General features: G+C 35.6%; 1 protein-coding gene across 15 annotated transcripts in view; it reads right to left on the bottom strand.

The window, feature by feature from the left end:
- The window catches only part of SYNE1 (spectrin repeat containing nuclear envelope protein 1), a 316896-nt gene that overhangs the window by 187485 nt on the left and 108105 nt on the right, over window positions 1-21306 (bottom strand). For all 15 annotated transcript variants that reach the window (XM_055714587.1, XM_055714586.1, XM_055714589.1 and 12 more), the window contains 15 exons: window positions 20433-20591; window positions 19980-20188; window positions 19610-19718; window positions 18153-18317; window positions 16071-16238; window positions 14354-14530; window positions 12945-13085; window positions 11751-11911; window positions 8768-8918; window positions 5223-5450; window positions 4601-4699; window positions 2711-2898; window positions 2477-2600; window positions 1479-1645; window positions 65-218 (listed from right to left, as the gene is read on the bottom strand). In XM_055714587.1, coding sequence (XP_055570562.1) covers window positions 65-218; window positions 1479-1645; window positions 2477-2600; window positions 2711-2898; window positions 4601-4699; window positions 5223-5450; window positions 8768-8918; window positions 11751-11911; window positions 12945-13085; window positions 14354-14530; window positions 16071-16238; window positions 18153-18317; window positions 19610-19718; window positions 19980-20188; window positions 20433-20591 — 2400 coding nt within the window. The remainder of the gene's footprint in view (window positions 1-64; window positions 219-1478; window positions 1646-2476; window positions 2601-2710; window positions 2899-4600; window positions 4700-5222; window positions 5451-8767; window positions 8919-11750; window positions 11912-12944; window positions 13086-14353; window positions 14531-16070; window positions 16239-18152; window positions 18318-19609; window positions 19719-19979; window positions 20189-20432; window positions 20592-21306) is intronic.

Genomic DNA, 21306 nt, shown 5'->3' on the forward strand with positions numbered 1-21306 from the left:
ATTAATATTAGCTGAATGCACTGTACAATTTCTCTGTCTTTAATATTTACATCCAAAAGTTTACCTTATTGTGAGATGCAGCTAGTTGTTGATCAGCTGTGTTTATTTCTGAAGTGGCTTGTAGTTCAGCAAGAAACTGCTTAATCCAGTCTGAAAACCTGAGCAGGAGCTCATCGAACTGCCCATGCTCAGCAACAAGAGACTGAAGGAAGTTGATCCTATAGGATGTCAGATGTAAATATGAAAGCACTTGATGCAAATTAATCAGTTCTCATAATCAAAACCACAGCTGACTGGACAGCATTAAAATCAATGCCAGGTGGAAGGTAAGAAAGAAATGTTAATTCGTGTTACAAATGTGATGACTGCTGTGTTGTTTTCTTAACTGGGGAATAACATAACACTTGAAAGCACCAGTTTGGCTCTTTCCTATTTCCACTGTTTTATTCATATCTACTGTTAGAAGTGCCCCAACCTACCAAGGTATGTTCTTCTACTTCACAGACGTAGTCCCAGCAAAGAGAATAATATTGATGGAAGCTAAACTTCAGTTTTCAGACACACCAATTCTGTTTGCCCTAGCATCTGCAACATTGCATGTAAGGTGAAAGTCTCATCAATTTAGGTAGGGGGTGAGTAACTGCATGTTCAGCTTCCACTGAAGGAAGTAAGGGTCAAGTCTGCTTAAAGGAACACAACTCAAAGGAGGAATGTGTCCAGAGGAGTACTTGGCACCTAGCAGAACTAAGCTTCTAAACCCTGTCCTTAAAAAAGGCATTGTCACTAACCTTCCCATTTCCATTAGAAATTTCTCTACATAATTTTCAACATGAAATGCTATGTAGAAAATCGTTACATTATAAAGCAATCATATTGATAAAGCACCTAGAAGATGATGTCATTGACCAGAGTCTATTACTTTAGCTCCTTTACAAATAGTAAAATATGTACGTTCATCGTTGAAATCTAAATATATAACAACACAGAGTTTCAGAAAAGGAGGCAGTGTTCCTGAACCTAACATGAGCCAACAGCCTAACAAATGAGCATTTGTAGTATTTGTGGCAAATGAAAACTTCAAAGTGAGTTTAAAAATATAATAGTGTGGTTTTGCACAAGATAAAGCATGTAACTGAAAAAATGAAGAGCAAATATTACAGATTTTGGAAGTAATTTAGGAAGTTAGTTTGGAAATTGTAACTGAGGAATCTCAACGTTATCTTAATATCCTGCCCCATACTCTTTAAAACAGAACTCTTCTATCAAAAAAATATGGGGAGATTATGCCAAAAATACAACATGATAAATCTGTGGGATTCCTGACGCCCCGCTCCTGGGGTCACAGGATTCAATATGAATCTTAAACCTTTGGTTTCCATATGGTAATACTGTAAAAAACTACATTTCAAGACTGTGATTCCTCATCTGGATATTGGTTACTCCCATTTAACATTTAAAAGACATTCTGAAGCACAAACCTTTTATTAACAGCTTGTGGTAAAGCTTTCCACCTCTCATCCAGCTCTTCAAATTTTTCTTTTACTGTTTTCACACACTGTTTGGAAGCTGTTGGGAATAGCGACTCATTTAACTGTAATAGGCTCACATAGACTGAAGCATGGGACTCAATATCTGCTTGCAAATCCTGGGAAAACAATGTCATGCACAGCCTTTAGGTTAAATATGGCATCATATTATGCAAAGTAACAAAAATATTAAAAAGTCAGCTAGGGATTTCCAGTACATCACTTTGAGACAAGTGACTGAGTACAGTCAAATCCTTGGAGGAATTGAGGTCTCTTAGGACAAGCATGTACTCAACACCTCTCAGACAGCTAAATATGCAACTATAATTCAGTAAAGATCCATCAAAGTTTTTTTTCTCCTTTAGGGCAAAGTGTAACGTTTCCACACAGCTCTACTGTATGATGAAAGTGGCTAAAATCAAGACTAAGTTTTGCAACATATTTTGTGTGCAGCAACAGAATTATGAGGAAATGCCACAAATTGGCCCAAACAACAACAACAAAAAAACCCAAAATAATTTTTCTTCTCTGCAGTAATATTTAAAAGTGAAATTATGGACTTATTGACTTCATGGAGGGTGTACAGGATGCTACATTTGGTCAACTGCTTCACAGTAATCTAAAAACAAATGGCACAAATTCAAGGGAAGGCATACTTCGGAATAGGATGAAAGTCTTTTGTTTAAATGAAAATCAGAAATCAGATTTTCATTGTGAATCAAAAATCTTTTCTTGAGCTGGCATATTACATTTGCAAATAACGTTCTTCCTGACAATTTTTGTCTTTGATAAATAATGATAAAAACCGGCAATAATGTAACACTTCCCTAGGACATTTTCAAAGCCCACAATCAAGTGACTTCTCAGACTACAACTGAGCAAATCCATCCTTTAAAAGACACAGGGGAAAAAAACATATGTAAGGGGACAATCTTTCCGTTGAAACATACCTGCAGTGACTGCAGCTCAGCTTCCAGTTTTACTCTGTCAGCAGAAACGTACTGCTCTGAAGGCCTGGCTGCAGCTTCACACCCCTCCAACCAGGTCAAGAAGGTAGACAGCTCCTTCTCCTGCCTAAAAAAATCACAACTTAGAGTTAGCAACTTAAGTTGCCCCCTCAGTCTCACACACTGACCACAGGAAGGTCTCTGTGTCCATCTTAACAGATGGGAGAGTCTACTCACTTCTGCCACTGAGCCAGAAGAGTCTCTAATAAGGTCTGTTTCTCCTTAGCATTCTCTAGAACCTTTTCATATTTCTGCTGCAATGCTGTAACCTCCTGAGTAGCTTTTTCTTTGTTGGCCACCTTTCGGGCACAGGCTGAGACAGAGGCCAGAGTGTTGTTCAGTTTTTCCACAGTATGACAAAGGTCCTAATGAACATGTAAAAGAAACAGAAGTCACATACATAAACAACAGAGCTACAGTAATGATGATGGGGAAAATTCTGTACTTCTACTTGAAATCTGAAGCAATGCTACATCCACCAGATCATGAAGCCATAGCTTGTATTTTGGTCAGATCTATCCTAGATATGTGTCCCAAGCATGTCAACTGACCAGCTAGTAGCAGGGGAAGACTTTCCTCTGATCAGTGTTAAAGAAAAAATCACAACAGTCAGATCTTCTGAATGGGCATGTGACACAGCATGATCATGTAGGACAAAGCTCCATCTGTCTAAGAGTTACTCTAATTTATACATGCACAGTAAATACAAAAAGCTCACTCCAGCATGTGAAGACTGACAGACTTGCAGCCCATGGCATGACACAGGAGAGGTAGAGCACAGAACTTCGGGCAGCATTAGCTAAAGGTCTTTTTCATAGATAATGGGATCTGATGATTAGACTTTCCAGTGTTGCCATTTCTAGAGAGCTAGGGAAATTGCTCATGTGAAAATAATTGAAATGTAGTACAATGAGTTAGAAAAGCACAAAATGAAACAGCTTTAAGACCACTAAACGTCAGACTCACAGGTGTGCAATAAAAACAGTAGTAATGGCTGTAATTACAGTCATGAAAGTAATCATATATAGGAGGAAATGTGAATTATACAGCAACAAACTGCCGATGTTTGAACTGAAAAATAAAAATTAATTTCACATTAAGGCATTGAATCATCACGATCCCACAGGCAGGACAAGAATTTACAATAGCATATTCAGCATATTCATAATGTTTAAAAGCCAGTAACAATAATGATTACATGTGCTGTCTGAATAAATTCTCCATATGCAAAATATTTTTCCTCAAGGAGTATAAAGGTTTTTTTTAAAGCAGACAGGACAGGTCTTCCTTGCATACAGCCTTTGCAAGTAGTTACCACTAAGTTTAGAAAATTATATGCATTGTATTGCAAGAACAATATGACTGGAAGTTTTTACAATATTTTATTAGAAAGAAAAGTAATTATTGCTTTGGGAAGAATGCATCACAAACTTCTAGACATAGACAAAAATGCTATATCTAATTCCCTGAGATTTGGGATTTTTTTGTAGTTTGAATACCAATCCAGCATTTGTTTTTCTTTTGTAGTGGACCAAACTAAATCTCCAAAAAACACATGGATTTCTGGCATCACCAATAACAGTTTGTCAGCTGAAACACTGTCCAGTCGTTGCACTGTCCTACAAAATCTACTTCCAAGGTTTCTTTTTTTTTAAAAAAAAAAAAAGCAGTGGTATTTCTCTACCAAGATGCAAGTTTCATGAAAATCTTCCAGGAAAAATGTCTAACAGACACGTTTCTTCTGTTTTTCATAATGTTTTAGATGCATAAAATTAAAAAAAAAGAACCTGAAGAATTAATTCATAGTTTTAGGCTTTCCTTTTTCTAGTGTGGCGAAAAAACTCTCCAAGCCTGTCTGAAATGTTGAGAAGAAATAGCTGAGGAAGTCTGCTTAAGCCTTTCCTGGGGGTGCCCACCCCGACAGGCAGCCTTTGCCTCCTGCCTCCACCCTGGGCTGTGTGGCATCAGGCAGCCTGTAGTCTGGAGGTTACTGGTATTTCGATGAGGAAGTCAGTGTGGTACTATTTCCCTGGACTCGGTGGCAGGAATTGCTGGCCACATGCTCACCGTGCAATCCTGAAGGGCTGTGTACGTTGCTGCTGCCGAAGAGCATGATGTCAGAGGCTCAGCTACCTTAGATTCAAATTCAGACACTGCCTGCAGCACCTATGAAGAAAAGGCAAACCAGAGAGTCTAAAATCAGCAGGAAATACATAAATGATACTTTAAATATTAACTTTTAAATATTTAGTGCTAAGAGAGTACTATATCCTAAGCTTCTGTTTTGCTGAGTGCCTTTTGAAGTTAAAAGATGCTGTGCTCAGCTCCTTGTAACTGGGACAATCATAACATAGATTATCTTCCTTATGACCTACTAACAATGCAAAATTAAAGTTGAAATGTTTATAAGAAGTATGGATGTGGTTTCTTAGTGCAATATCCAGGAGAACCACTTAGGTTTTCTAAAAGACAGCATAAATTTTTGAGTGTGTATATTTTAGTGTCTTCATGAACCTGCCTTTTAAGTCATTCAAAGCACAAGTTTACATACAGAGGTCTTGCAATTACCTTACAAATATACTAATATATTCTAGTCCATCCTATTATAATATGGTTTTTATATTCAATTTTGGAAAAACAGAGTATTCCTATAAATTGCAAACAATCCATTAGATTTTGCATTGTCTACCTGTTTAAGACTTTCTTCATATTTCTGCTGTGCTGACGCATTCCCCGTGACCGTTCCTTCCAGCCTCTGTGCATGATCTCTTAACTCTTCCCAATACCTTTTGACCTGAGTCAATTTGGCTTTAATATGTGCACATTCTCCAGAGGTAACAAACGAGGAAAAAGACTCTGCTTCCTCTTCTAGTTTTGAGATTCCAGTTATCTTACCATCTATTTCATTGTTAATAACCTAAAATGTAAAGTGATAGTAAATAAAGAAGCACAATATTTTTAATTTTCAGAATAATACTTCCTACTCTCTTTTTTTTTTTACCTGAGCTACTAATATTCTTCATTTAAAAAGTAAGAGGACAGTTCATTGACCACTTGCAATAATTAGTTACAAAAGTTTTTAATATGCCCTGTAAATTCCCTTTTTCTTCTTGAAATTAGTACTGGAAAATGTTTAAGAAACAGCTTGCGCTAAAAACAGTCTATGGAGAGCAATTAGAATTGGCTGAGGTATGTATTTTTGTAAGAAGACAAGATGGCTCGTATTTTAGCCTCTCCTACTTCACAACAAATTAATACACAATTCTCTTAAAGATTCAAAATAAATACAAGATGAAAAAAAAATTAGTGTATAACTGAAAAAAGATACTATTAAGGAGCAGAACCCTAACAGTTGATTACTTATGTTTAGTAAGCTTTCAAGCACTTACAAAATAAAACCTGCTATGATTTGGAAACCTATAGAGATCATTTTCATTTTCTAATTTAAAATTCCATGGTATAAAAGAGAATAAATTAAATTATAATATGAGGTAGGTGAGTGTGCCCTCAGGCAGAGGATTAAATACAGAACCACATAACCGTATAAACAGGAAACCATGAAACGAGGGTGATAAAGGCCTTTAGTACTTTTCATCTCTCTTCTATGTCAATTACTAAAGGCACAAAGACAAAGTAGCACTTGCTGTATTTCATCAGCTGCATGACAGCAGCTGTCTCATATTATTTTGCACTTGTTTTTATTGCAAATTAGAGGCAAACCTGAAAGCTACAACACCCAAGACAGAAACTTCTGGTGTTTCACATTCAGTGGCTATTTATTCATTAAGCACCAGGGAACTTATAAAAAGACTTTTTTCACAACAGAATTATTTTAATTTCTGCTGATGCAGCATGTCTATGGAATTCTGAAAAGCAGCAAAAAACAATAATTGGGAGGGAACTGAAAGAGCCAAGAGCACTCGTTGGAATTGAAATGCAATAGCATTCACAGATCTAAAAATGTCAAGAAATGTATGTATATGAAATGAACCAAAATCCTTCCTGAAAATACACTTTCAAAAGCATAGAAAGTGCCCATCTTCTGCTGTAATTGTGATAAAAATACGGTGTCTTTCTAGCCATTATGAAGCTCAGGAGTGGCTTACTGCAACATTGAGTCTAGAATTAGCAGTGTGACAGCACAGAAAAAAATGTGCTGTAAGCATTTATAATGTGCCTTTATGCAATATATTCTGAATTAATTTGGATTATGAAATATCTTTTTTGCATGAGAATACGGTGCTGAGAAAAAATACTGGATTTGCAGCCCTGAAGCTGAAATTATCTAACAATGCAGCTGATACAAATGAGACAGCGCTTTTTTACTCCCACGCTATTCCGTTAAATCCACCCAGTTACATAAAAGAAGGTGGATAATTGAGGCCTTCAGACTCTCACCAAGTTTGCCACCAATGGTAACTACTTGTGATAACTGTCATTTTGTTCCGCCAGGAATTTCGGAGAAATGAGTAGGTGAAAATCTGGCTCTGCTGAAGTCACTGGGGTTTTGCAGTCAGTCACCAAAAGAATTTTATCATTACTGTGTATGATAATTACATTCAGCTGACCCCAGGTTTTTTACCTGGTCAGCCAAAGGTATTAGGGAACACACTATTTTTAATTCATTTGCCTCATGTTATTTTTTCTTACTAATACATTGTACTAGAAATTATGAACTAAATATGCTGATTAGCATTGTGGCACAGAGTAACTCATCAGGAAACTTAGAACAAAACATAACAAATTCTTCAAAATGAGGCACAAAGCAATGCTGCTGAAGAATGCTTCCAGCTGTGTCCGTGCATTGGAGGTTAGGTGACTCATTTCATGTATCACAGTTTCATAAAACTCATTTGTTCACCTGAGTTACAATGATGTACCCTAGGCCTTATCTGGAAGATTTTCTCTGCTTTATGACTGTTCACTCAGACACTTATAAACATTACCTGCTGACCATTTTCTTTCTTTTATGATGTATAAATGAGGAAGAATTATGGTGGAATTTTCAGAAACTTGCAAGGCAGTGTGAAAATTACTGCTTATCTGCATATAGAGCAAGGAACACCAGCCTTTCTGGGAAATTGGCCTGAATGGGCCAGTGGGGCTTAAGTAGGCTCCATTTAGACAGCAAGAACTGTCACAAAGTAATGCAATACTAATATCACTTGATGCACTTACTATCTGTCTTAAACATTGGAATCCTATCCACTAACTACTGAAAAGCAAGAAAACACAACAAAGTATGCTCTTGGAGTAAGTGCATATATATTATTTCACAAGGTAATTGTTTCTGAATCGCTGTAGTGATCAAGCAAGAATTCAAGTATTGCTTTATTCTTCAATGATGAGATCAAGAGATTTATTTGTTGTATATAAAGTTGTGATCAAATTAAGAACAGGAAAATCTGCTGATAAACTATTTCTGTCACTTGAAACAAGTGTCTTATGGGATCCTTTGGAAATATTTCATGTCAAACTGGTCCATGACTGCAAGCAGCTGCACACCTGTGCATTTTCTGGAGCAAGTAGGTCACAGAATAAAGACAACGACAGTGTGTACAGCATATTGAAAAACTCTATCCCCTTAGAAACATACAATGTCAGAGAAGGTACATGTTCATTTGTGGGAGGATATGAAGTCAGCCCTTGAAATACAATGCTTGGACACAATATGCACCTAAGTTAGCAATAAAGAAACTAAACAGTATGTATGTACAGGAATGTACACAGAATTTAAGGGAGTGTAATTATAATAGCAATAAATGGTATGTAGATTTGCAAGCTACCAAAAGCAATAGTTCCTTTATTATTTCAGCATAATAGATACATAAATCAAGTTATAACTTTAACTTGTGAGATTGAAATAAAGCTCTATAACCACTAGCTGATGTATGTTTTAAAATAAAAAAGCTTTATACACGTTATATTTATGTAGCTATTTTGTACAACAGTTTAGATTACTCAAAAAATAATGAGTATAAATTAAATAAAATTTTTAACCATACACACAGAGGCTCCATATATCTAAATTAAACACTAAAAGAGAAGGCAGTCTGTTAGAATTTTCCTTTAGTTTATGTTAAACCTTACTGCTTGGTATATTCATGTACAAATTGTGCCATCATTACATCATGGTAGTTCTGAAACATGTAAAATGTGTGTTCTCCAATTTGGCCTCTAGCAAAATGACAGATAAATGGGCTTTTAATGCTAAACATAACAAGAACTAATCACCTTGATTTGGCTGATCTGTATGTCCAAAGGAGATGATGATGTTTCCAAAATTTCCAGTTCTTTCTCTTGTTCAGCTATCCAGATGGACAGAGCTTCAAAATTATTGCCAAAATGATCCCACTTGTTTCTCACCATTTCCATGCTTTTAATACTAAAATTAACCAAATTAATTAGAGAGAATAAACAGTTTAATATAATGAAGCTGCCTATATTCTTGCTAGAATAAAAACGTAATGTAATCTACAGGAGGGTCATTTTAAAAACTCCCGGTTTTACAGGACCCAGTTGTGCACCTAAATTCAAACTCTGTTCTCTCTTAGACTGTGCACCCAAAGTGAAACAGTTATATTAGCCATGGTGGGGACACCAAGAGGTGAAACAGAGTACAGCTAAATTCATCAGTTAGACATCAAGAATCTCATCTACCAGGAAGAGAATGGAAAAGTAACATAAACATGATTTCTAGGAAATAATATGGAATTATGATTGTATCACATATCTGAAAGTTGAGATAACTGAGTGCACAGATGTTAGTTATCTAGTCACTAGAACAGAATGATTAAAACCAGTGTATTGTGTATGTACATAGTCATCAATGCTTGACTGCTTTATTAAACTTGGTTTTTCTATAACAGCAATCTTCCCATTTTATAGAAAGTTTGTGTTTCCTGAGGCAACGATTTCATATTAAGCCAAAGAATCAACAACAGATATAACTCAACTACCTCAAAGTTAATAGATTAATATTCTTTGAAACAGCTGTTATAGGTAATGTTAAATAGAGACAGGATATGATTGATTTTCCTGTATCTTGGATAGCAAACAAAGCACCTTTTTTTCATCACAAGAAGTCTAAGGCCCTTATAAGGCTTAACAGCATTAACTTTCAATATACAAGTTTCTGTTCCTTTCAAATCACTGTGAAGAAACCAGTGCTAATATAGGCCCTACACACAGCTTGCAAAACATGCATTTTCTGTTTCACTTAATATATAACAATTTCATCAGAAAAGTTTGAATGTTACAAAATTCCAAAATACATATTCCTTTTAAATATAGCCTTAAAAACCATTCCATGTTAAAAAGTTTTTGGTTTAATTTCTTTTTTTCTACCTCATTAAAGCTAGATGAAGCTTTTCTTTAAGAAAAGATGTAGTCTAAAAATGTAAAAATTGGCCTTTTTGATTCTTTCTTATTTATTTTCATTTTTTTTTAAAAAAATAGGAATGCCAACAGCCATTTACTGATGAGTAAATTCAAATTCATTATTTGTAGGAAAATAAAGTGCAAAACTATTTCACTCAAGTCCAGCCCAAGATAATATGGCTGGAAATCAGAATCAAAGGACCAAATCAGTGGCACAACAGCTGAAAATCCTTCACCTTTGTATCTGCCTTCCTTACAGATGTAAGAAAGACGCAGACTGTAAATGATATAGTCCCAAAGACACTGCACAGCTACGCATGATCTCCTCAGAAAACAGATGGGCTGTTTGCTCTGTAGTTAACTATGGAAAGCTGCTCAAACTTTTCTTTCCCTTTCCTGTTCATTGGCATAGTGTGTACCATATGCATTTGGAATACCTTCACTTTAAATTACTCAGTAAAGATTTATATTGATGGTGCGAGTTACATCATAACCCTTACACACTTATTATATGTTCTGTAGATTCACTATAGACAGTTGTGTATATTTGCATGTTTTGCAGAAATTATTTTTTTTATTATCTGTCACAGTACCACAGATGTTCTGTATAATCCACACATTCATCTAAAACCTATTTCATATCTGCATTGAAAGGGATTATCAGTGATGGCTTTAATTTAGAAATATACATTATTTAAAAAGTGAATATTCATTGCAGGAAAGATGAATTTCTTAAATTGAAAAATAACACTAGTTTTCTCTCTAATTTTGGCAATAATGAAGTGTAAAGTATTCAGTAAGATATGGTAGACTTTGCAAATCATTTTAATACTTCATATTGGAGGAAGTGTTGTTATGTATAACGATTAGACTGTCAATAATCAGAAAGTTACATCTGCTGCACAGGCTAGTTATTCTGGTTTACAACTGTTCTTTTACATAAGGAAGAAAATGGCACCAAATTAAAGTCAGATTAGCATGACAATGGTCAATAGGGGAAAAAAAAAAACCAAACCAAAAAATGTGGGCATTACCCTTTGCTCATATTCAAACTTAAAAAGCAAATTATACTACATAGTAATTCCAACAAGACAACATACAATTGGTACATATATCCATGACATGTATCAGATCTAATAAATGCAAAAGTACTGATTTCATACACACATACAAATGTATGTGTATATAGGTAAAATGAGAATAGCAACAGTTGAAGTTGAGCAACTTGAGTTCAATAACTGAATTCACTTAAGAAAAGGGATGAAATTTTTACAAATACAAAATGCTACAAATATATACAGGATTTAACAACATTGTCTTGGAGTTTGAACTTTCAACTTTTAAACAAAATTTGGCAAATGATGCCTTTTTTTTTTTTTTTCAGCAGCAGAAGCAGCTTTTGATATTGCCCATGAAATAAAATCTGGGCATTCAGCTAACATGAAGGCACTTCTTGACAATCCTATGGAGAAAGCTGAATACTGAAAATGGAGTCAAATATGGTAAATGTGCTGTTCTCATACTTGCACTGAGATTTTTCTTTCTAAAAGAGTCTAGTACGTCAAGAATGAGTTAATTATTGTTTCTTCACAATACTGGGGATTAAACACATTAAATGTACCTAACAGTGGGTTTATGAACTAATATTATTAGAAAAGATTTTGTTTATTTGCACACACTTTTTTGACATATTTGGTACTATAACCTGGTTAATATGCCACTGCAAGCTGGAAATGACGAAGCTGATGAGACAACACAAAATGCTGACAAGGTATTCTAGAAATCTGAATACAATCTTATAGTGGAGGATAAATATTAGGACTTGTTAAGAACATACTCTTCTTCAAGAGAAACTTCCACTTTTTTGACTTGTTCTTGGATTGATTTTGCCTGCTGCTGAAGGGATTGCTTGTTCTTTGAACCAAGCTGTATCTCAGAAGAATTCTTCACCAAATTCTCAGCCTGCACTGCCATTGCTTCAGTCTGTTTAGAAAGTTCCTGTAAGGATGCAAGCCACATTAATTCAATATAAACAATTTCACATATTTACACAAAAAGTATTTTTCTTCAATGTCTGTGGTTGGAAAAAGTATCTGTGTCCTACAGGTATATTTTGAATGTGTAAATACATAAAAACAATCCCTGAAGAAAGTTGGTTTTATGTAGCACTTAAGAAACGTTCATTTAAGCAAACTAGCTTGAATAAAATTTAGCAAGGGAAACTCTTATGTCTGAAAGTTTTTAACTCAGCCAATCAAAATTTATTCTATAGCTCTTCAAGAAATATATCTGTGAACCGTAGAAGATTATATGCATCTTTATTTAATCTTTAGATCCTATGCTTTACAGAAAGGATTTTGCAGTATTTCCCAGCTTGTAATACCACTTTGTTTAGCAACTACCTTCTCTCACAAGCATTAAACTCACACACCAGAACAATGGATGCTGAGCATAACCAAGATATGTATAATTTAGTATCAGATTCATCAAAGGGTAAAAAATGTGTGAAAAGCAATCCAATCACTTGTGAATATATATTAGTGTGTATATATATATAAAATATATATATATTAGTAAATAAAATGGGCTGGGATAATTCACTGTTACTAAGGGCAAGTGGCATTTTATGGCTTATTTCCATGTTGTAGGATTCTCTCCTTTTTCTCCTCAGGGCTAAAAGATTGCTAATTGGCACAGCCCACATAACCTTGGCAAAGAACACACTGTTGATGTTGACATGCTAGTGCTTGACACTGTTTAGCTTACTAGTATATAGGATAAAATGGGAAGTCCTCAACATCATTTTAACTTCCATACATGTGCTTCAGATGCAGATTTTGAGTAATTCTTCATGATTTTTTTCATAAAGTAACTTTTTAGCTCTGAACAGTTTATGCAGTTTCTAATCTGTATACGCAATTTCCACTGGCATTAATGAGAAACCATGCAAAGATTGAAGGCAATACGCTCACTCCATTTAACAAGCAAGGCAGAAGGATACCTCAGTTCCTGTATTTCACACAGTGAATACCTTTGTCTGACCCAGTTCTGAGGAGAGGCTCTCTAAACTGCTAAAGTTTAAGATACGTTCAAGTGCAGAGCTTGCTTGCTTGAGATATTTTACTACTGTTTCTTTGTCCTTTTCAAACTGCTCCCATTTATTTATTGTGACCTATAAAACAAACAAACAAACAAACCCAAAACAGAAATACAAAGACAAAAAGATCAAAGGGGAGAAAAATAATTTCATTGTAAATTACCGAAGAAAGAAAACAGAGAAAGACCTGACATTAAACAATTCCTCCTGAAATGCCATCTACTTGAAGATGAAGCTGTTCTGAAGCCAATAAAAGAAAATTTTCCTTGAATTTTCACTCATTTGCACTGCGCTATGTAAAAAAGCACTGTTCTCTAAGGTGCCAGCAATATTTAAATCTTGTATTTGAATGTCCTGTAAGAAGTCTGAAGTAATAAATGCAGATACTTATGCTTATGGTGACAGGTAGTCAACAATATCCAAAAGGATTTTCAAGTTCTTTAATGAAATAAATTACAGTAAAATGTTAGAAGAAAATCCCTACTTATAGGAAACACATACAGAGGAATCTATTTGTTCTTTTCTGATAATGTAGAATTTTGATTAACATGCAGCATTTAATTACCAGTCACAAGAATTATGACAGTATGAACAAATATTTTCTTGATTCTGAATTAAAGCAAAGCCCAAATTAAGACACCATATATGGGATTCCTTAGAAAAAAATTGGTTCCAAGAATAAGTTTTTACATTAAGAAGTTAGTTGAGCTTAATCAAGTATTTTTTTTCATCTTGTGTTTTGTCATGTGAAATAGTTCTGATGAGCTAACATTTCTGTGGAATAGTGGACAGCTGAATTAACATTCTTCTTAGAGAAATGTAAAGTACAACTCAGATATCAGTGCAAGAAGCTATAAATCCTAATCCCAGTTCAGTCAGTGACTAGTTACATAACCTGGGGTAATCCATTTTATTTCTCTGTGACTTTTTACTTCCTTCTTTAAATTTAGGATGACAGCATGTATTTCAAACAGTAATTGTGAGGATTATATTTGTACAACATCAGGTGCTATTAATCTAAATGTCCAGCCTAAGGACTCTTAATTAAAAGGCAGTATCATCATGAATTCACAGATAAATTATTTAAAGTATTTATTATGACTGAATAGTTGGGACTTCTAAACACTTTCAAACAAAATGCTGCTTCTTTATTAATTAAGAGGTATCCAGCAGCTTCAAAAAGTTTTCATGGAGGTACTGATAATTAAAACCCTGAGGACTAAGATTCAGAGGTAAGAAAGTTAGTTCAGACTTTCACATTAAAAAAATAGGGGGTTTGCTAGGTTTAAGAATAAAAAACCCACAGTAGTACAGGTTTTTATTTCTACTTGCAAAGGACCCACCTGCAGTTGCTCTTCACGTTTCTCCATAGTCTGCTGCATGTTTTCTAATGTTCCTTCCAAGTTTTGTAAATCCTCTTGCACTGAGCTGGGCAATCCACCCTCAATCTGCAACCGTTTAGCTTGGGAAATCTGCTGTTGCACATCTTGCCTCTTTGCATGGAGTCTCCTTGTCCTTTGCTAAAAAATTTATCCAGCAGGAATGATTAGACTTTTTAGCTCCTCTGGGAAACTGGTACAAGGAAACCACTTTCTGCTTTTGCAGGGTTATGCAATGAGAGTAACAGATAAAGGGATAGACTGTGGCAAATATGCTTGAGAGTTTCATTTACTCATCAATTATATGTGTACACACCTTTTGTGGCATACAAATGAGAGAGAAAAGAGTGACAGTACAGCCATTTATCCAAAGCAATATTTCAGAAAGAGAAGCCGCAACAAGTGAGCAACTGCAGGAGTAGCCACAGGTGCATGCATTCCTCCTGACTGCCTGGAAGCATCCAGGTCTGCTCTGTGCTCTCTGAGGCACAGGCTGGAGCCTCAGATTGATCAAAGTAAAGTACCAGCCTTCATTAGAGGGGTGGTCTAGTTGCGTAACTCATTCCTTGATGCATTTTGCTGTGTAGCACTACCAGAAACTCCTAAGACTACACTACTTCTCCTTTCCTGACATGCCTGACCCATTGTCAGCCCTGCTATGCATGCTCATAGCTCCCTGCTCAATTCTACTCTGGGTACCTTCAGGTGTTTGTCAAAGTCTGTTTTTACCTTAATAGACTCCGCGTCAAAAGAAGAGCCTGAGAACTCTATGAATTAACTATACCTATTATTTCTCCTACGACAGATAAAGAATGTGGAGTATTGAAAGAACAAAAACAAACCTTAACACATATAATAGATTATACAAACATAAAAGAGTTTAGATAAGACATGGGTAAGACATAGTGCCTGGTCAGAGAGTAAGACATGTCTGACCTTAGAGAAATAGATGTTAATATAAAATACTTCTATAATGCCCAAACACTGACAGTAAATTATTCTTATTAACTTTGAGCAGGCCTCAAAGTTAATTTCCCACATTAGGCCTTAAAAAACATGATTCTTGCTGTATGCAAACCGTATGATTTATTATTACTATAGCCTGTAGATGTTTTGATCTAGTATCAGTGCACAAAAAGCCTCCTGTTCTATGCATACAGAACGGAGGCCCGTCTGTCACCATGGTAGCTACCTAGAGGAGGAGATGAGGCTAGAAGTACACCTCCCTTCCCTCATTTAGAGTTGGGGCCACATCAAAGATGCTGAAGTCGAGAAATTTCCAAAAGCAGGATCAACCCCAAATTACCATGATCAAATCTGACACAGAAACTTTATAAAGGTAAAAAAGAGAGACTACACATTTGCAGAGTACACTTACCCAAAATTTCAAGTAAATGAAGCTTGTTTTTCAGGTGTTCTGTGCCCCAAAACCCCATGTGAAATAAAATGTTATTCAATAAAAGTTGGAAAACAAGCTCATCTATGGGGATTAACATTTAAAAAATACTAAGTACTTTTTTCATTATAAGAAATCAATACTAGGCCATATGAAAATGCTTTCTTTAGAACTCTTTCAAATTTAAATATAAAGAGTTATGCTAATGGACATAACAAAATTTTGTAATTACATGAATTCTACCTTAAAAAAAAATTCCGGTATGGACATGAGTAACTGCCCTACCTGATGATGAAGTAGTAGTTGCTGGGCTTGTAATAAGCTTTCTGTATCCAGGATCCTTTCAGCCTCTGTTTGGGCTTCTTTAGAGCTGATGATTAACTCTTCAATTGCACTTTTAACTTCTTCTTTGTACTGGACACAGTCTCCAATAGTGCCTAAAGTCTTTTCAATCTACAATTACAGATACCCTTAAGTATTGCATGTTGAAAGGCACATCTGTATTTTAAGGGCACATTTATATTTGAAATATTTTTTCAAAAAATATAGTAAATTGCCTAAATCCAAAGCACACTTGTCTGCAGCATTCCCAACACCTTTAATTTTACATTGAAAGAGTGACTGTAGGCTTAAAATGTGACCAAGGAGACCAAGTGACATAATCCCTATTACATTGCCATATGGTAAATAGCTGTGACAGCCACTTATTGGTGATCACTTAGAAAATACATGCTTCCTCACCCTTGCAAGCTGACTTAGATTCTGAAACACCTGTGCTGCTCACCTCACAAAAAATCTTGCTACATTTTGGACCTTCCAGAATAACGCCCTGGTGAATCACAAATATATTAAAATGCCTTGTTACCTGGGTTTATGGACCACAATATGCATGTGGTGCAATATCCAGTCTCAAGTTTTCAGGATTTTATAAATATATATATATTCAGCATATCAAAAGTTCTTCCCTCTTTGCATGATTCAGCTAACTACTTGCAGCTGATTTCCCAGACAGTTCCTGTGTTTTAAGGTTTTAATCATAAAGTATCCTAGAACTAAGAAACCCCTTTCTTCCTCCCTTCCCTTCTTTCATTCCAATCCATACTTTGGAGGGTCATTCAGATTCAAGCCATTCTCTTTCCTTTTACATAAATGTTTAATCTTTACTCTCCAAAAAACATTGCTGAACTCTGGAAATACCCAGCATCAGTCCTTGTCTAAACAGTCTCATTGATCTGATTAACAAGCTGTAAATTTAGCTGTAAAGGGTATTCAGACTTTTAAGAACCAGCAGTCTCTTAGCTGTAGTATAAAGTGCCAGTTAGATCATGCCTTTAGATTCAAAACAAGTTTAGATTCTAGCTCTTTTTTTACCTTCATGAACTTGTGCTCCTCTTAGTTCTGACCTTTTGAGGAAACAAAAAGCTAAAGTACTTTAACATACACACATACACACCCCCACAACCCCCTCCCACACACACACACACCCTCACACAAAAAATACAGGATCTTACATTTTTTGCAGTCTCTTGGAAATGAGAAAATTGGTTGCCCCAACTTTCCAGTTTTCACACCATGAAAGTCTCAATAAATACATGGAACTCTTATACATTTGTAACACCTACAAGGCCTCCACAAGAATCAACATTAACAATGGAATTTGAAGTCTGAACTCTTTCTCTATCCTGAAATCTTCTTTCAAATGGATTTGTTCAGCCTTCTAAGTGTAAGATGTTCTAAGATTCTCCCGGTCTTTTTACTGTGAAAACTGTGAAGCAGAAAGTTGCCTGAGATCCCACAGAACTCAAGGGTTCAGTGGATTCTAAGATGTTTTGCTTATGAATTAGAAACTTCCCATGATTTCAGCAGTTACAGTATCTTGTTATCATTCAGACCTCAGAGAACTGCAGCCTTTTCCTGCAAATTCAGTGCACGACAGATATCCTTAATGATCTGAAACTACCTCACAGTAGTTCCTTTATTATTTCAGCATTAAAGTTATATACATGAAGATTAAAGTCAAATTCTACATCCATTAGCTGATGTACATCACAGTTTTGCCAATGTTCACTACGAGCCAATTTTAGAAAACTATCTTTTTCCTCTAAAAGTACTGACATTTTGATTCCAGAAACATTTACCATAATACCTTCCAATCCTGCAAAGGGAAAAGAGCCATTATAATAATGTCAATATTTTTTGCCTGCTACTCTCAAGGACTTGCTACCTAGGAGTATAAATGACTTCTCCGATGCTGAATGTTTGCAGCTTAATTAAAAAAGCACAGCAGGGAACTTATGCTTGTGAAGCCATGATTGATGTCATATCATGACACTGTAAATGAACAGTTCTTGTGTCCTCATACTGTACCTCAGCCAGTAAATCTAGGAGTCCCCTGAAGTCACTGGAAAGTTTACAAAGCTCATCTTCTGTCTCTCTGGCCTCCAAATCAGGACATACTGCAGTCAAAACAGCAAGTCTAGATTTCAGCCAGCTGTGATTTTCTCCTTGCTTGTTAATATGCTTCCTAATTTCCTATGGAATAATCAAAACATATTTTCTTCAAATAAACAAAAAATATTAATGAGTGGCATTCAAGTAAACAAAAAATATTAAGAGTTGAATTTATGGCATCAGTTCAAAGATTAGTAAACATACTACCTTTGTCCTTATCTTGAAACACTAGAAAGGTAGTAATTTTCTATTTATTTGCATACCCTATCAGATTGTGTTCTAGTCAACAGCTAGATTTTTCATTTCCTCCACAGACTTTACTCCACTACTACTTACTAGAATGTTCTTTAATAAGTAGTAGTGTACTTTTTCCTCACAAATGAACATTTTTACCTACAGATAGACAGGTAGATGCTGTGTATATATTTTCCATATATTGACCAAATTTCTTAGTTGCCATTTAAATCTTAAATGCTGACTTTCCCAAACATAAAATTTCATGTGATACAAGGTTTTATGTATTTCCCCCCCTATTTAAATAGCTCTTTTTTTCTTCTTTTCATCCAGTAGTTCATTTATATCTTTGTGCCAGTGCTGATGAGAAGTTACCAGCAGTGAAACTGCACAAGTAAATTAGACTTTTTGGAGCAGAAGCACCCATTAAGCTGAAGGTCTATCTCCTTTATCAAGGTCATCCTAACTATGTTTCTCCGCATGGTTAGCCTCATAACATACTCTTGACTTTCACACAAACTCCTACAGTATGTGACATTCCTATTTTTGCTCCTAGTATGTGAAATAAAATAAAAAAAAAGAAAGGGGTCAAGCTAGGTCCCAAGTGACACAATAAATTATTGCCTAAAACTGATTTAACCAAACAACTCAGTCTTCACAACTATTCTATCACTTCTTTTACCAGTCACCAATGCAAAAGTGAATGGTAGAATATCTTTGCCACCACTGTTATACTATTGTAGAAGAGAATTCTTATTACAGAAATTTCCCTAAATGTAAGAGAGTAACCTGATCCTTCAAAAAAACCCAGTCCAAAAATTTTGCACTTTGCGCAGCACTTTTAACTGTGCATGCAACAGGATGAGGCACAAGTATTTATTGTTTATTTCTATATTCTGGATGTTCTGAATACACAAGTAAATGGAAATGCCATTCTTTAAACTGTTAAAAGTAGGAACATGTGCCACACTTTGCTGCATGTGGAACTTTCTCCAGGAAATGTTTTTAAGAATACCAGGAATCAGCAGAGCTACCATGACCTCTATAGTAAAACAGTTGCACTACTTTGGAGTAAAGTCTTATCCAGAGTCCCAGTAGCAACGACCACCGCTTTGTTAGAATACACGCCAAGGGCTCACCCCCACAGATGCTTTACATTGCTTGTATTTGGCAGTATCATTGACACTTTCCTTTATCTTCCTTAGCTCTCTTTCTGTTGACAAAATCCAGTTTTCCAATTCAGAAAATCTGAAATAAAACATCACATAATGCAAAACAAGGAAATAAGTCAGACAAAAATTGCCGCCACCAAATGACCTCATAAATTTAAGCCAAAAATTACAGAATCTACTCAAAACCCCACTATAACTTGTGTAATTACTACATAAAGTACAGTTTTCTACTTGAGGCTAAAAATACAGTATTTATGTGGTACTGATCTGTGACGACATTTAGAGGAGTGGCCACACATAGGGCTCTAAGAGACCCAGCTAGCAATTGAGCTGACACCTGTTCTTATAGCCCTTCCAGGTGTCCGAGTGCTCTGTTAGCTTTACGTATGTGCTGGCTATCTGGGATTTGAGTTCCTTCAGGATTCGTTGGCTGCTTTCCAATGTAGCCCTCACTGGATCAGAAACTGGCAGTTTTTGGCACAGTTCTTCAATGCGTTGTAGCCTTTTCTCACAGAGATGGTAAGGTCCCTTGTCACCAAAGAACAACTGATAGGAGACAAAGCAGAAAATTCAATAAAAATACAAATTCGCAGAAATCACAGAGCATATCTATATATTTGTTACAAACTGTAGTAAGCTCAAATCAAAATTTTTGTTAAAGGCCTCAAGGACTGATCTGATTTAGTTGTGCACAGTGTTTGGTGGATTAAGAGTTGGTCAGACCTTCTGTTTATTACTGACATTAAAATGTATGTCTGTAAATGCCCATGTGGTAGCATATAATTCATACCATGTGTTCCTCGATCATCCTTTCATTGCCTTCTCTTGACAGCACCTTGTTCTGTCGAGCTAGTTCAGCTTTGCACTCCTCTACTGTGACCAAGAACTTGCTTTTCTGTACTTCAATCTTCAAGTGGATCAAATGATACGGGGCTTCTGTTTGAAGATCCTACACACCCATAGGAGCAAGAAACAAGCACAGAGATAAAACACTACTTCCATTACCTCAGCGTGAAGTTAATACAAACAAATTATCTAAAAACTGCTAATATAGAAAATAAAGCATATACATGCATGAACAGATGGGGGTTCCTCTATATTCATTTAAGTAAATAAAACAATTCTGTTACCAATACGTCTTAGATATACCATAAGGTTGTAAGTTCTTTGAACCAGAACATGTACGTATAAGGCACATTAAAGAGACATCTCGATTCTTGGCAAGATATACCAAATATTTTCTGTATAAAATAATAAAGCAAACAATAATAGTGAAACTACATTCACAACTGCTTCCAGAGGTTCCTGTTTGTGTGCTAGTGAGAAACCACTCATCCATCACTCCAACTCTGGCCTGCAATACACCATAGCAGGCAAAAAATTCCATAGCTTATGAACATTTGTTCAGTTTTTGGTCTTTGGCAGAAGACACAGTTTAAAATGATAGCCTGATCTCTTACAAATTTGTTTTATTAAGGCTGGGAAAGAAACTGCAATCATCCAACACCAGCATAAAGTAAAAAAAGCTAGCACCTATTATCAACAAAAGTTCTTCACACAGGTATGGCTGTAAGTAGGGTGAGAAATTAAGGTTTCATGATTAATTTCTCACATTTCTTGACTTTTGACCACTTAACAGGGCTTTTTCAAGAACATGTTTGTAG

This window comes from Falco cherrug, chromosome 6 (genome assembly GCF_023634085.1).
Source record: "Falco cherrug isolate bFalChe1 chromosome 6, bFalChe1.pri, whole genome shotgun sequence".
Taxonomy (NCBI): Eukaryota; Metazoa; Chordata; class Aves; order Falconiformes; family Falconidae; genus Falco; species Falco cherrug.